At 33.0% G+C, this 17,595-nt stretch overlaps 1 protein-coding gene across 3 annotated transcripts in view; it reads left to right on the plus strand.

Moving 5' to 3' along the window:
* Window positions 1–17,595, plus strand: part of dac (dachshund family transcription factor) — an 82,696-nt gene that overhangs the window by 42,310 nt on the left and 22,791 nt on the right. For 2 of the 3 annotated variants that reach the window (XM_070636468.1, XM_070636469.1), the window contains 5 exons: window positions 836–963; window positions 10,105–10,312; window positions 10,403–10,462; window positions 15,563–15,825; window positions 16,725–16,961. In XM_070636468.1, the coding sequence (XP_070492569.1) occupies window positions 836–963; window positions 10,105–10,312; window positions 10,403–10,462; window positions 15,563–15,825; window positions 16,725–16,961 (896 nt within the window). Of the gene's footprint in view, window positions 1–826; window positions 964–10,104; window positions 10,313–10,402; window positions 10,463–15,562; window positions 15,826–16,724; window positions 16,962–17,595 lie in introns of all 3 variants that reach the window. The other variant, XM_070636467.1, reaches the window with a different exon arrangement.

Consider the following 17,595-nt stretch of genomic DNA (forward strand, 5'->3'; position numbering starts at 1 on the left):
GGATTCTGCAAAGAAATTGATGAAATTTTGATTTAGTTTCTCAAGAGTTTAGTTGAGCTGCTAATATGAGAATTTAAAATTTGATTAGAAGGTCGTTTACAAATGACGTCAATTTTTAGACTTATATGTCACAATAGTTCCATTAAGTGAAGATCAAAAAAATACGAGTAACACCCGATTGGCACAAACTATTAATTGCAACCAAGTCGGAATTTCAATGTAAATTACCATAAAAATTGCGCCTTGGATTCCTTGTGGTCGTCAAATTTCTGCCATGAAGAACCTGTCCCGATCGGGATAGTTAGCCATAATGGCAACAATATTCCTAAATAGAACAGGACTTCAATAAGTCGACCCTATGTCATAAAAACTTGACAATTGGAAGATTAATACGTAATACTGGCATCATGGTATAATTAGAAATTGATCATAATGGTTACTAAGTGTTGCACAAGTTAAGACATGACGATGACATTGTAAATGACGTTGTAATCATGACGAATGACACTTTAAATGACGTAAAATCGTCATAATGTTGTTAAGACTTAATCCCTAACAGGGAAGGAGTATGCTTTCATGGTACAAAAAGATCACTACGGTACCTGAAAGTGGTTTTTTGCCTGTTAAGGAATGATGAATGCATTTAGAACATCACCATCATCTTGTGTCACTCGATACCTTCTATATTCTAAATATTGACCGTCATTTTGTAAACGACAATCCAGTTAAAAATACTAACAAATCTCATAGAAAATAAAACATAATCCACAATGTCGTAGCCGCCTTGTTTTGTTGTAAATGAATGTATTATCTTATCAACTTTTAGACCCGGTAGACCACCGAAACGAGGACCCGTAGGCCTATCACTTCCCGCCACATCACATCTTAATCCAAATCATCCGCAACTGAAAAAGCATCGTCTTGATAATGGAGATTATCCGTACGAGAATGGACATCTTAGTGGTGAGTTTAATTAATAATTTCTTAACATGTTGGACACGCTGAAAGTATTCGAATGAAAGTTTTTAATTTATTTGCATTGAACTCATTTAATTAAGTTCATATGATTCCACTGCAATTTGTAATCCTCACGGTACGAGGAGATATAACGATAATGAAACGCATGTGAATCGATTCGACAAATTTATTGATTATTTTGTATTTTTATTATTATCATAACGAGTATGTAATAAAGAGGGTTAAATACGCGTAAACCTTTAAGGCAAATTACGACTTTTCAACAGAAATACAGTAAAAGAAGAAATAATGACCAAATTGTTGTTGATTGTTGCTGAAAAATAAAAATCATTTGATTTCTTAAGAACGGTGTAATCCTCTGAAATATCAGGCATTCAAACATTCAGTTAGACCTGAGAATATTTCATATTTAATCGATGGAACTCGACAGTTTTTATGACTTCTCGTAAATACAAATTTTTTTGCATTGTATTGGCAACAAATTTGTAGAAATGAATATGTATAAAGTAATCAAAAATAAGAATATTCCAAATGAATTAAGGCATGCACGAAAGATCATCCAAATGGTCAATAGCACAAGAGAATTGGAGAAAAGAAACGAAACACAAAAAGGCAATTCAAATAAAAATATCACTTTATAATTTATGATTATTTTTCATTGAGCTGCCGATTGAGCACAACATTGAAGTTGCTTCCAATTTTCGTGCTGGATATTTGAGTAAATGTTTGTTTACATTTGGATTTTGGGGCAGTTTGGGCTGTCTTTTTGAGAAATTTTTTCTTTCAATATATCCTTACAGACAATGAGCATGCTCACATGGTTCAGTGATGGGATTATTGTACCATGTGAGCATGCTCATTGGGGGTTTGGGTTAGGGATCGTTTACTTAATACGTAACAAGGGGGTCCAAATCTGATTAACAATAGATTTACTCAGAATTTCATTGCTGTTGTTTAAGCCTCAAATGGAAATTCAATGATACATTCAGGGACATATCCAGAATGTCTTTAGAGGTGAGTCCAAAGGGTTCTCGAGGCCAAGACCGATGCCTCCCGTGGAGAAGGCTTCCATCGGGAAACTCTAGTGTATTCAGGGCTCTCCCTAAGATGGAAGAACATTAGGTCTCGGTATGAATCCCTAGACCTCCTTAATGTCATTTGGATTTGATATCCAAAAAAACCCTCATGACCTACCATAATTATGCGCTCTGTACAAGTTCATTTGGACTTTCTTACTTGTTGGATTACGTTTGAAATCCTTCCTGCCAAGAATCTTTTTTTTATGTTTTATACCTTTTAAACTGAAGAGAAAGAAATTGTATTTCATTTTATATTATTATTAATATTCGTTTACAATCTTGCATCTCAACAAAAGGCAACAACTTTGCAACAGTAAAAGTTGCAAAAAAAAAATATTAATTTATTCCAAACAACAAATATATTATTGAAAATGAAATGGAATCGTAAAAAAATACTTTTTTTTTGTGAAAGAAAAGAAGCGAATGGGGATAAAAATAAGAAGGCACATTTTCATATTGCATATCCATTCGTGAGAGATACATAGATAGATGAGGGGCCGTAATAATATTCAATAATTTATTGATGGCATTTACTTGGAAAAGAATAATTAAATACAGATTTTTGCAATCGTAAATGCAACAGCAGCAGCAGTAAAATGAGCGTTCTGACTTTTTTTGTGATATTTTGTTGCAAAAAGAGCTTAAGAAGTCATTCAATCAATAAGATCATAAATGGATTCTCTGTTTTTCGGACTGAAGTGTGGGAACAAAAAATGAACCTTTTTGGATATTTTAAAAATCACTTCAAGATCCTTTTTTGCATGCATAAAATTTTAAAGCATGATAGATATTGTTTAAATCTGTTAAGTTAGTTTCCATTAAGGACTTAAGCATCCATTAGATGTAAAAATATAGTTTTCTTTTTGCCATAGTTTTTGGGATGAAAATCTTGATTCCAATCATGCTGGCTTTAAAATGAGTACAATTTTGATAGATTTAATGCATTTACATCTGCATCAAATAGTCAGCATTACAGCAATGAGTATGTAACCAAGTTAACTGGTTCAAATCCTCAGTGAAAGAACTTTCATTTGACTAATTTTATGTATAGCTCTTATTTAATTACTTCACTGGCCATACAGTTCAATTGTGATCCATCACCTTCCTCAGATGCTCTTGAAACTGATGTTATCACTGACAACCACTTAACAATTTCCAAAATCAAATTCAAATGCGCTGTCTCTATATGTCTAGTTCTTGGGACTTCCAATTGAATTTAGGTGATTTTAGTCGTCTTTAGAACTAGCCACACAACTAGTAACTTGAGGATGCAACATTTGAAGATCTGTAATATTTGATGCTTCTTCTATACTCTGAAGCTGGTTCTATCAATACAAGACCCTCCAGACAAAGAAATCGCTTTTAGATACCGTATTGATATTTCTGTACCATGAAAGCATGCTCTTTGTCTGTTAAAGAGGTCGCATAGCAAATTAAATCTCCATTCCCACTCTCTCCTGGATACCTCCCTGCAAAGTGCAGTACTATCCAATAATTATTAAAGAATCATAAATTCTTCGTGCGCCAAAACCTTCCATATGCCACTGCAATTTATTACATACCAAAATGAAATCATAATTACAAAATTGCACATCCCAAACATGTTCAGCAAAACAAATCCAATCCCAATAATCTCATTCAATGATTCTTACTGTATTTCCTCTCTCAAAAACCACAAAAAGATGTAACAATTACAAAAACATAACAAGGAATGATGAGCAATCAAGCACAAATCTTTAAAAATGTGCCATTCGAAATGAAAAAGAGATACATGTGAGATTTCAATGTTCAAGAAGGGTTCATGCCACTCAACAACCATCCATAATATTATTTATCCTCACATCAAAGACTAATGCTCATCAGATTGAAAGCAAATTATGGAATTATTACATTTCATTCAATTGCTAAATATTACTTTTCATATTTCCTCACAAATCCACAATAACAGCTGCTTGTGCCTTGCCTGCTTGTTTTTCTTATTCCATTTCTTTTGCCTTGTTCTTGCATTTTTTTGTTGTTGTTGCTGCTGTTTGCTGGTAACAATGAAATTATGATTATGGCACAAATGTGAATGAAAAAAAATATGAAATTGATGTAATTCCTTCAGCAAAATACAAATTTTTTTTATGCCTCTTCTCCTTTTTTTTGTACTTTTAAGTAGTTCTGTAAACGGAAACAATTTCATTTTTTAAACAATACGAAAAAAAGAGAAAAGAATAAAAAATTCATTTTGAAGGTATTAAAAAAGTGGGTCCTCAATAGCGCGGCAATAATGAATTAGCTAGGAGCGTATGAAAAAAATGGAAATAATATTGAAAGACATAAATGCTCTTAAAACTCCTTCTTATTATTCGTATTAATATTTGGAGTATTTTATGCTAGAAAATTATTTAATTTTTGAAGGCTTATGCAGAGTTGGGAATTGGGGGGTTGTTGAAATTAGCAGAGCTCGAAGCCTGGCTGATCTACTTGAATTCTATATGGATTCGAGTGGATCAAGCCGAATCAAGATTTAATGCAAATTCTAAGTCGACTTCAAGATTTGGATATTAGGAAGGCAATTATGGGGTTTCAAGCAGAGATGAGAGAACTTTAAGTGTCCGCACTTTCCATAAGTCCACAAAAGTACACTTGAGTCTAAACTCCAACCTAAAACTCTCGCCGACCGGAGCATTGAAACAAAATTGTGGCACCTATTTCAGTTTTTTGCTTAGATGTCACTTTTGAGAGGTTTCTCTAGATATAGAGCTGAATAAATGACCGTAATTTTGATCTAACTCAATATTTCCATCTGAGTTTGACAATTATTTTTTACATGATCTTGTATATTGTGTTCTTAAATGACCGTAATTTTGATGAAGGGACCCATTTCCGCTTTTAGAGTTCGTCGAAAGCTGGATTTTTGTTTAGATAACTTCTGTAAATTTCTAATTTCCAGAACTTTTACATTGTTGATCACACAGTAATCCCATGAACTCTTGGATCTAATCTTTTGGTGCATTAAGGTTAAATGCTTCTCTGATAAATGGCAACCAAGCACTTCATTCAATCGATTATTCAAAATCAATCTATCCATAATTCCTTTTAAAAAATCTGTTCTTAAACCTAAATTCCATTTCGTTTCATCACAAACAGAAACAAAAATGGAAATAATCAGAAACATAATCAAATAATCAAATATGCAGAAAAAATTTACATGAAACATTCATTTAAATAACAACGAAGAATTCTTCTTTATTTTTCATATGCGAGTGAAGAAAAAAAAACTTTTTCAAAATGTTCAATAGCTTGCGGCAACACTGGCATGTCTGGAAGTTATCGCACACACAGTGAGCATAAGTAGAAAGAAAAGAAAAAATTATAATAAAATTGGGAAAATTCATTTCATGACATGATAAGATGAAATTTTCAGTATTGATCCACCGAAACCATCGAGACTGCACACTGTAAAATTACAGACGGAGAGAGATGTGTTGAGAATGAGCATAAAGGCATTTTGCTTAAGCATCAAGCGAATAAACACAAAAAATTGTTATTATTATTGAGGAGAAAGACAGCAAAAGAAAAAAACAGCACAAAACACGGCAGACATCGCGTGAATTATGTATAAATGAAATTTGCATAAATCTTCCTCATTTTTTGGTCTATTTTTAATATTCTTTAAATATACACACATGGTAATTTTTTCTTGTTTTCTCTCCATCCATCCATCCATCCAATTCATCCATCCGTGCTATCTATCGAAATTCGTTTAAAAATATTTTTGTTATTTGTCTTCTACTTCTTTATTCCCCCAAATCGATTATGTAAATTTTCGAATGTGAAAGGGTGAACATTTAACAAAATTATTGATATCAGTTTGATTGAAAGATGTTTTGGATAATTTTTATTATTGAGCAGAAGACCAAAATATGCAACAAATTTGAAGAAAAGAATTTTATAGGGAGATGATGTGTTAAGAAACTTATAATATATGGAAATGCTATGAGGAGTAATTCTAGCCAGATAGACTATGAATATTAATTAATTTGGCGAGACATATACACTCATATAAGATACGGTTGAACGGTTTTGAACAGATTTAAATCCGAAAATGATGAGCGCTAGTGCTGAAAGTAAGAGTCATCGATATTGAGATCAAAATATAAGGAGATTTTCTTAAGATATCTGAAGATAGTCTGAGAAATTTGTCAAAATTGTGAAATTGAGAGAATTTAATAATGAATTTAGTGATGGAGTCAAGGCTTTCTGAAATTGCTTTCATCCTGGCACTTTGTCAAAGTCAAGAGATCGAGATCCCTAATGACCAAGCTCACCTGTTTCAAGACTACACGTAAGGCTTCAAGGAAATGTTGCTATATTTCCAAAATATGACTAAATTGATACAAAATACTGAAAATGTGCAATATGAGCCCGAGTGACACAAATGAAGATGATTCCGCTATGGATTTTGGGTCCATACGGCTGCCAAAAATATGCTGCTTTCATTTGGTGTTAATAAAATAGGCTTAGCGGAGACTTAAACGCTCCGTAGCAAACCTTCTTCGTTAGTATCGCTCGGGGAGTTAACTTGAGTATTGTGATGCTTCATGACTTCTTCAGAACGATCCATATCCTAACAGACATTGAGCATACTCATCTAAATGAGCATAGGCATGGGCATGCTTCATGTCTATTCAGAATAGCAACATAACTTTACGCTAAATTGTGATAAAATTTAAAAATCATAATTATCTAATTTGCACACTGACATCTGATTAGAATAAAAAGCCAGCATCCAAATTCCTTTGCAAAATTTTATATTCTTGACCTCCTTTCTGTCTTCCCTTTCTATTATATATCGAACATTCCATAAATTAAAAATTTTTCAGTTCTGTTATCTTCATATTTCTCAAACATATTTTAAAAGAATACGATGGAATGAGCGAAAAAGGAATTACATTTGTAGAAAGAACATCAGCTTTTAAATAGCACATTTACGAGACATATCATTTAGAAATTGGATAATAGCAGTTATCTAGAACAAAACGTTTAAAATGATAATACATTTGTTGCACTAAATAATAATAAAGAGCGATGACGATGAAGAAGAAAAAGAGAAATAAAGAATTTCAAAAAAAAAAAACGATGAATTTTTTTCGCAATTCGCATAACACAACATAATTGATTTATCTCCACATTTAAAGAAATTGCATAAAAATTATAGCTTTAAGTTCCAATAAAAAGATGTCTTTAATATCAAGAAAGACGATTATTAAAATCACATTATTTTGATTGCATTGTGTCAGCAGTGTGGTTCTCCTCACATTTATCTCTTTGAATGATATGGACATGGGAAGTTCCATGAATGCTATTCTAATTTTTATAGTCGAACATAATATTCGAAGGGTGTTAATTACGATTTAGACTTCTTCTTTGGTAAACGTCTCAATCATCATAGTTGCCAGACATTCAAGATGAAAGACCCAAAACCTACTTGTAAATGGCCCTGTAATGATCAGTTTAATCAGCTTCATTTGAGTGTCCTAGTTTGAGACAAGTGTGCCCTACGAAGAGTACGAGTCATGGATCCACATTGACCAAAACTTCTGAAACTCCCAATTTTAATCCTTGTGATGCATAAATGACATAACCGTTAAATTGCCGATCATCTTACTGATTTACATATTACTGGCTTCCCATCTGATTCTGTTGCTGGCATTGTTACCTAGTTTCTATAAATCACCTATCCACACGTTATGCTGACATTCTTTCATCAATGTTCTGTTCCAAGTAGCTTTTGGAACTATTGGTCATCGTATCCCTTGCGGATTCCAACTAAGGACGATGTAACAGTACAGATCATCTCGATCTTCTTCTAATTTGATTCTCAAAACCAGCCAAAACTCTTTACAGAATCGCCCATAAAACCACTCACTTTCCACATCTTCTCTTTTAATTCAAAAAGAGATCAAGAATCGAAAATGCATATAGCGTGCAATAAGATTATAAAATAATTTTTTTATTTCTCTGTGCTGTTTCTGAATGATTAATGCTAATCGTTTATTTGCGAATTCATGTAGCATTTGGTCGCTTGTTCATATTTTTTGTGGATAATTTTCAAATGAAATGAATGAAATAGTTGGAAATGATATGGGATGTTAGGATGAGGAGAACGCATTTTTTGGAGGGGGAAATTGAAGATTTTGGAATTTTTGAGGATGAGTGGAGTTTGAGGAAGTTGTGGGTAACCTAAAATCATTAGAATAATGGAAGCCAGGGGTGCTATCAACTCATATTACTGTACCGACTCAATTCAACTGCCCAACCACCAATAATGAACCCAACAATCCACTCATCTACCTAAAATCCAGTGCTAGATAAAGAATACCCAAAAATGCATTAACGTAATTATTTTAAATGTCTTTTTCTCGTTTTTATGCACAATATAAACACGAAACGTTTGCCTCTTTTATTTTTGTTCATCTGAAAAACGTCAAAAAGTTTTTTACTGAAAATGATTGATGACTTCTTTCATCATGGATTGTCTAGAACTTTTTTATTTTTTGCAAAAAAATACACATTCAGTCATAATAAAAAATACAATTTGACACTTAATTCTCCCTTTTTATTCAGCAGTTGCAAACAGAACTGAAACAAAGACATAAAGTCACCTAATGCCATCCAAAAATATATTTTTTATTCATTATTATTGACTTTTTTTATTTAATTCCTTTTCTCACTTAGCCTGTGAGCAATTGAATATAAAATAAAAATGTCACAATCTGTCTAATGCTGTGCTGTCGTGTTTCATGCTCGTTTGTACCGTTAGAGGAAATCATTTAGAAGTAATCAATCATTTCTATTCTTTCATATTTTTTCTAATGAAACAAAATATTTTTGAAAAAAAAAATAACATGAAATAGAACTGAACATTGAAAAGTGATTAGAAATTAAATTTGTATGGAATATTTTGGATGTGAATTTAAAATCAAAAGGATCAGATTTAGGGGTATAATCAGAGGGACCTCTACAGTGCTGAATTTATGGTGTGGTCACAACACAACGATTATGAGCACTGGATAGACAAACAAGATTTAAGTGTACTTTGTGTCACGTTCGATAATATCCCTTGGTAGTTCAGTAGTGAGAGCATGGTCCAAGAAATTGTTGGACTTGTGTTCTAGTCCCATAAGAACTATGCTGTAAGGAAGTGTCTATTTTCTCTCTAGAACCTTAGAAGTAGTAAGGCTACGAACATACAGATCAATGAAAGTTCATCAGAGGATTAAGCTAGGTTAACTGAAACCCTTAAAAAGTTCACTTTTTTTATCCTTACTCTTTAATCTCTGAAACTTTATCCAAAATCCATGCATATTCTACTCAAATTCTTTAAAATTCTAATTAATTTCTAACAAACGTTAGGCTACTTAATCAATTGAGATTCAGAGCAGCATTTTGGCAATTCTCGGTTACTAATTGTTCTAATAACAAATGATCATCCATATGAACGGCAAACGGAGGTGGTTTCCATTTATGTTTTGGGTAGTGAAGATACACCATACCAAAATTATGTTCTAATCAGCTCCAAAAATTCAAAATTTACTCAAGATATGAAAACATAGAAACGAACAAGCAGCAAACTTAAAATAACAAAAAAAATCTCATCAAGATAAGTTTATGCGGATCACACACATATGTGCAACACATTTTCTTGCCACTTTCAATTTTTGTCGCACGCACGATTTCTGTGATTTTCATTTTTTCTCGTCGTGTACGACTGTTCATCATCATCACCATTTCTTCCATCCTACTTTCATGAAAAAAATGACAAATTATATTTTTGTCACTTAGTTACTGACAATTCTGTTGTTTTTCTCTTCAAAATATCATTTGATGAAATGTATGTGACATTAGCTGGAAGTCATAAAAAAAAGGGGGAATGTTAACACAAACAATTCATCACTCATCAATGAATCATAAAAATACACACAGATAAATGTGTCCAACATGTCAACAAATAAAATTTAATTGAATAAAATAATAAAATTTCATGCTTTTTTCACAGATATGTCCCGATTGGATAAATCACCATTACTTGCTAACGGCTACAATGCACCGCCAACACATCTCAATCCAATGGCACCATTTATGGCACAAATGGGTCATCATGGTGGGCCATTAATGAGTCCTGGTATGCCACCACATGGACTTCAAAGACCTGGCGAAGGAATGATGAAAAATCAAAATATGCCCAGCATGGAAGCAATAACAAGGCAAATTATTTATTTATTTATTAATTCATTCAACTTTTGAGTTAATTTGACTTCATGGACTGAAAATAACTTTATTTATTTTTTAAACAGATCTGGCATCTGGGAAAATTGTCGTGCTGCATATGAGGATATTGTTAAACATTTAGAGAGGTGAGTTATGAATTCATTTGAATTTTATATCAGAGCTGCTATGATTATTGAATTGCTGGAGTGTCTTTCCGTCATTATTATTTGTTTATCTATTTGACTGCTATGTACTTAGCCGATAAGAGAGCCTTAGAGTTAATACGACAATTCATGGTAGCCATACAGAGCTCGATGTCCATCAGTTGAAGTCACAGTACGGATCTTAAATGCAGACTTGCGATTCTCGACCGAATCCTACAAAATAATGACATAAAGAAGCATGTTCAGCAATTCAATAGTCACTGTCAATATAGTAGCTTGATCTCTCAGTCACAACATTCCATGCGAAGTCGCAAGGCTCAGTTTGTTGGCTATCAGAATATGACTTAGAGTTAGAAGTTCTACATGAAAATCTTTAATATATTTTATCATGAAAAATGACTCAAAAAGCTTGAAATGATCCAATAAATTTTACATAACGTAGCAACACACAAAATCTCCTCAAACGATCAATCTGTCAACAGAAATCAAAAAAATGAGTCACAAGCAAACACATTAACTCAATGCCTCATTCATTCTCATCATCCATCTCAATTTTCTTTCAACATTCATTCGTGTTATTCTTTAATCTTTCAATCAAGTAACTTCAACACCTTCAGTATATCACATTTCATGATTTAAACTACCCCTCGAACTTTCCGAGAAAGCTGAAACTCCTACACATCACGTTGAATTATAAACACAAAAATATTGAAACGAAAACATCATCAATAAACGACTTCATAAACAGCACAAAAGTTCATGTTTAAGCAGCAAAAAAAACAAATTTTGTTTGTTACAAATTCAAAAGTCATTTATATTCTTTTTTTGGTATTCAATCGTGCCCGGCTCACGCCACAAACAATTCCTTCCTTTCATTCATCTTTTTTTTGCAGTGCATTTAATATTAAAATCCATTTATCATTATTTAATATTCCTCGTGTAGATTTGGGATGTAAAAAGATGAGAAAATTGTAATCTAGAAAATGCAAGTGCGAGGACGTCCTCAGAAAATCGTTTGTCATAAAAATGAGATTGTTATTATGGCAATTGTAACCCCACAAATTTTATAATCTTTAACGTTGGCAATTTTCCGGGATGTTCACAGAATTTTTTAAAGTTGGAATTTTTAATTTTATTACGAATGAGGATAAATTGGATTTTGTGGAGGTTCTTGTTTAGTTTCAGAAAAGGGACGTAGCCAAGGATTTATACTCAATCAATTCTTTAGTACTTTAGTATTGACGAGATTTTTCAAAAACAACATTTAGTATTTCTACAATTGAGGAAGAGATCTTGAAACCGAAACTAAGGATGCAGTCCTGGAATTGGTCAGAGTCTTCGACTTGGGTCGGTTCTAATCTCGGACTTGGTTTCAATCCGGGTTTCGTTCTCAATCTTCGTCTCAGTCTAGATCCGAGAACCGTTTTCAGTTTAGATCGTAGCCTCGGTTTCGGTTCTGGTCTCGAAAATTCATAGACACCAAGACTGCTGAGAGAATTGAAAAAGGCAAAACTTGGCTAGTATTAACTATAATCAATTCTGTTCTGAAACCATTCAAAATTTCTAAATATGCATCCTTATTTAGAAATTTTGAATGGTGTCAGAACAGTGAGTGTTGAATATGAGTAAAGTATCAATTCTTTGATACAGCCAGCATGTACCATATATTGAAGTCGACTTAAGTTTGATCAAATTTTGCATTCAAAAGTCAATTTGTCCGATTTTTAATACAATATTCCATTTTTCAATCAATTTGTGGATCAAGATCAGGAGAAATCAGGCTAGTTTTTGAGGAATAGTCAAATTTCTAAGGTTTTGATAAATGCCATCAGATCCTTCCCTGGCTTCACCTACACAAAATTCAAAAATCTCTTAAACAGCACGAAAAGTCATCAAAACTTATCCAACAGAATATGCACCTTAACCACAAAAATATGTGACTTTTCTATCAATTTGTTCAAGTCATCATCTTTCCACAACATCAGCATAAACAAATTTTATGTAAATTACATTTTCAAAAAGGGAAAAAAATCTCAATTTTTCATTCCTTTTTCTCGAAATTTTTGTTGCCTTTCAATCGCATTATTCACTTCCAATATATATATTGTAAAAAAAATCTATTGTAAAGTGTCTGTGCAGCATAATCTCCATACAACAGATCAAAATCAGAATCGATGACAAGTGGCGGTGGTGGGTCGTCGTTTGCAAAAAGTTTTGAGGAAAAAAAATTTCAAGTGTAGATTTAAGAAAAATGATAAATGACTTTTGGTGCTTGAGGAAGTCTATCCACCGAGACAGAACCGAAGAAACCATTTCCCACATCAAAATAAGCATACCATTAAATTTTTTTTATACATAAAATACGTTTTGCGTGTGCGCCTCACTTTGCTATTTTTTTTACGATTCGTTGTTTTTTGTGCTTTAAATTCACAATTGATGACAATGAATGAATGTAAAGTGAAAAGTCAGAGAATAAAAAATAGGGAAATAGCATTAAAATATGCAAAAAGCAACAAATTTGATTCTTTGACAGGATTTTTATGGATTGAGAATTCAGATGTGTTCAGTTTGTCCAATTTTGAGAAGTTTCAGGAGTTTTGAAAAAAATTTTTTAAGAAAAACACGTGACTTTTGTTGTTTTTAAGTAACCATTTGAACATGAAAAATTACCATTAAATGCTTTGATTTTTCAAGTGCGCCAATAACTTTATGGCTGATCTTTTTTTTTGTTGTGTTTTTAAAGACAGCCGAATTGACGACCAATTGTGAATTAATGTAAAGTGAAAAAAGTCATTTCAAAAAAAAAATAGGGAAATAGCATTAAAATATGCAAAAAGCAACAAATTTGATTCTTTGACAGGATTTTTATGGATTGAGGATACATATGTGTTCAGTTTGTCCAATTGTGAGAAGTTTCAAGGATTTAGAAATTTATGAACATTTGTAAATTAGGATTCGTACCTATTCTTGCTTTGCAGGTCTACTTGAGTGAAGACCAGAGTTCGACCAAACCTTAACAAACGTATGCTTTCTCAATTTTAAGACCACTACGATCACATTGTTTAGTTGTGTATTCTCACGCTTATTTAGGTGATCCAGACTTCACTGTGCTAGTTACAAACTTGACAATTTTCAGTAAAAAGGCTCTTTTGACGCTCGTCTTTGCTCTAATTGAATGCAATGCATTTTTCAAACAAAGCACTGCAAAAAAAAACCCACAAATTTCTGCTAAAAATCTTCCAAAATTCATTCAAAATAGAAAAACCAAAGAATCTTAAAATACAATCAAAATTGTGTGCAGTTAGAGTTTATGCAAAACATGAAAAATTATAGTGTAATGCTTCAACATCTGTTCTTCTAAGGGATCAAAAATGTTTGTGCAAATAATCGTAAAAAATCTTTCGCATCAGCTAATGTCTGTAACATTTGTCAATTAGCAGATTACGTGATGAAAGGGGTTTAATTTTGCATCATCAAAGTTCATAGTCCAGTTCTTAATCTATCGAGTGGTAATGAATTGGCAGTGCATCACCAAGTGAACGAGTTGAAGATGATGGATGAAATGTGTCTGAAAATGAACATAATGAGAAGGATGATGACGGTTAGTATACTTTGTATTATTTAGTTTGTTTCTGTGCCTAACGTGTACGTTATGACTAGATGATTTCCAGCTAGATTCTTGTTCTAACGTATTTATGTCCACTCAGGCTATTCTTTAATGTCCATAATATATTATGAAGCTTGCGCCACTAAACATAATCGCACAAAAATTTACTCCTTTATATTCAGACATCTGACTTATTATAATCAGGGTTAAATTCAAATATTTTGACATTTCTTTGCTTCGATATTAAGCACTTGCTTTCTTGTCTGCATTTCTTCAAGTCTGTCTGTGAAATCTGTCAGGTCGTTAGATACGATTGAATTTTCTGGATTGTGTGTGATTAGTTATGCTATAATTAATTAATTTTTAAAACAAGAACGTATCACGACATTTTACGTACGTAATTTTTAAAGTCTTTAAAAATTTTATTTTTCAAACAATTCCAAATTTATAAAGCATTTTAAAGTTTTCTAAGCTAAATTCTTCACAGTCCTTGATTATCAGAAATCAAATTTAAATAGCAGACTACCCAAGTGTACTTTTTGTTATTAATACTAATGAATCGCCGTACATTAAAACTAAAATTATATGCCATGGTGCTATATAGAGTGCAGCGAAGCATTTCAGTATAACATGAGGTCATCAAGACTAGGCATGAACTCACTTTTTTATCAATAATCAGCCCGTTCATAAAATTTGTTTTGATTAAGCATTTTGTTTCTCTCAAGAATATGTCCAAAGCATTTTGCAAAGTTCTTCAAACTCATGCCAAGCGAAGCTTGAAAGCTCTAGTACTTCAAACTTTTTATAAAATCAAACAATCAGTTCTTCAATTTCTAAGCTTGTTTCAAACTTATGCCAAGCGAAGCTTGGAACATTCTAGCTTAGTTTCAAAACCTTAGCTCAGTTCTCTCAAAAAATTCATAGTTCAAAATAGGCGTGAATTAGTTCTCAAACATTATGCCAAAACTTGCCTAAATATGCCAAGCAATCGTTTAGCTTACCTTCCCGAAGCCTCCTTTTTAACTTACGGAAAGCTCAAAATAGCTTATTACTGTAAAAATTATGCCAAGTTAATTACTTTTTTAAAAGCTTAGTTTTTTAAAATACAATCAAGTGAGTTTATCTGTCGTTTACGAGCAGTTCAAGATTGATTGGATTTGATGTTTATGCAAAATATGAAAAATTATAGTGTAATGCTTCAACATCTGTCATATTTTTTGTTTGTGTGCTACACTCTCTCTACTTAACTTATGCAGAAAAATATTATTTTTTTTTATTAATGCTAAGGGATAAAAATGTAAAATGTTTGGAATGGCACGAAAGGCAAATAATATAAAAATATATCTTTCGCATCAGCTAATGATCAAAAAACACTCAAAAATAAATTAAAGATTTTCATGTAACATTAACATCAAATAAAGTAGGAAGGAAATCAAATCAGGAATGAAAAATTGTAATTTAATTGTCAATTGCAGATTACGTGATGAAAGGGGTGAGGAGCGTGGCAATGATATGGATGTAAAAATGCGAGGAGGTCAATCATCACCTCGTGCATCATCAAATGGTGGTCATAGTCCAGTTCTTAATCTATCAAAAAGTGGTAATGAACATGGCAGTGCACCACCAAGTGAACGAAGTGATGTCCATTCGCCAAATCCATCGATACGTGAGGATGATGATAATATGAGCGATGGAAATGTGTCTGAAATTGATGAACATAATGAGAAGGATGATGACGGTTAGTATACTTTGTATTATTTAGTTTGTTCCTGCATTTTGTCCCTAATATTGCCTGAGTGGACTTAAATACGTTATGACTAGTCAATGTCTAGTTCTAACGTATTTTTGTCCACTCAGGCTATTCTTTAATGTCCATAATATATTATGAAGCTTGCGCCACTAAACATAATCGCACAAAAAGCGTTCATTACTCCTTTATATTCAGACACGGCTCGTGACTTATTATAATCAATTTAGGGTTAAATTCAAATCGATTTTGACATTTCTTTCGCTTCGATATTTTTTCATATGTTTAGTTGCTAATTTCAGGGTCCCATTGAATCTTCTTATTATTCCCATCTCTCTCTGCACTGTCTGCGCCGTGCATATCTTTCCTCTTCTTATGTCTTCTTTTCGCTGTTAAAATGTGCCGGTATCTCTTTATGCCTGTTTCACTTGAGAATCATTTAACCGCAAAAACCAAATTAACACGCATCTTTAATCGCTTGAATGCACACAGATACCTGAATTCTTTTTTTTTGTGTCTTCTTGCTCCCCTTTGCGGATTTACATATACTTCGAATTGGCGCAGTTTTTGGCAATTCTCTTCTTTCACTAACTCAATATCTTCTTTCATATATGCTTAAACCATTTAAAAAATTGATTTATTTTTATTGCATGTGACATGACCCAGTAGCATGAAATCAACGAGTTTCAAAAAGATTTTTATTTATACATTTATGAAATTTTTTTTGTTCGTAAACATATCGTGGATTAATGCTTATGGGGAAAAAGGAATAAAGAAGAAAAAGGTCTTGTGCTTAGGATAAAGTCTTTATATCGAGAAGATTAATTTGTGGCGCTTGCTATCCATATATGCTTAATATCCTTAACTCATAACTCTTAATATTCATACAGAACTCAGTGATACGGAACATCCAGTAACAACAACACCACCACCAGCATCGAGTGCCGAATTGGATTCACGTCAGCATGCATTAAATTATTCAGCCTTGGCAGCTGCTGCCAGCGTTCCAAATGGACAAGATCCAAACTTATCATCGACAGAAACACTTCTGCGAAACATTCAAGGCTTACTGAAAGTCGCTGCCGATAATGCCCGCCAACAAGAGCGACAGATTAACTTTGAGAAAGGTAAATGTGTGTTTATTGAACATTCATTTGAACAAAAAAATTAACTTTGAAGCCCGATATAAAGCCATAACAACATGATATACAAATGACGCAACAATATAAAGTAAAATACACATAGAAAGTAAACATAATGCCATTTACGATTTTTATTAGCTCATTTTTATGATGGAATGGGTATTGTATTTTATTTGATTGACTAGATTTATTGCCCATAGAATCTTATTATTGATGTGCAATCGATTACTCAATCAAAAATCTTTTAAAAAAGGAGCAGTAACAGCTGTTATGGTTCCGTCTTGGTTTCATCTTGGTTCCGTCATGGTTCCGTCTTGATTCCGTCTTGGTTCCGTCTTGTTTGTTCTTGGTTCCGTCATGGTTCCGTCATGGTTCCGTCATGGTTCCGTCATGGTTCCGTCATGGTTCCGTCATGGTTCCGTCATGGTTCCGTCATGGTTCCGTCATGGTTCCGTCATGGTTCCGTCATGGTTCCGTCATGGTTCCGTCATGGTTCCGTCATGGTTCCGTCATGGTTTCGTCATGGTTCCGTCATGGTTCCGTCTTGATTCCGTCATGGTTCCGTCATGGTTCCGTCTTGGTTCCGTCATGGTTACCCATATTCATCAGACCCTTAGTA

The sequence above is a fragment of the Chironomus tepperi genome, unplaced genomic scaffold (genome assembly GCF_022539635.2).
Source record: "Chironomus tepperi strain 1889 unplaced genomic scaffold, CSIRO-AGI_Ctep_v1 contig_128, whole genome shotgun sequence".
NCBI classification, from domain to species: domain Eukaryota; kingdom Metazoa; phylum Arthropoda; class Insecta; order Diptera; family Chironomidae; genus Chironomus; species Chironomus tepperi.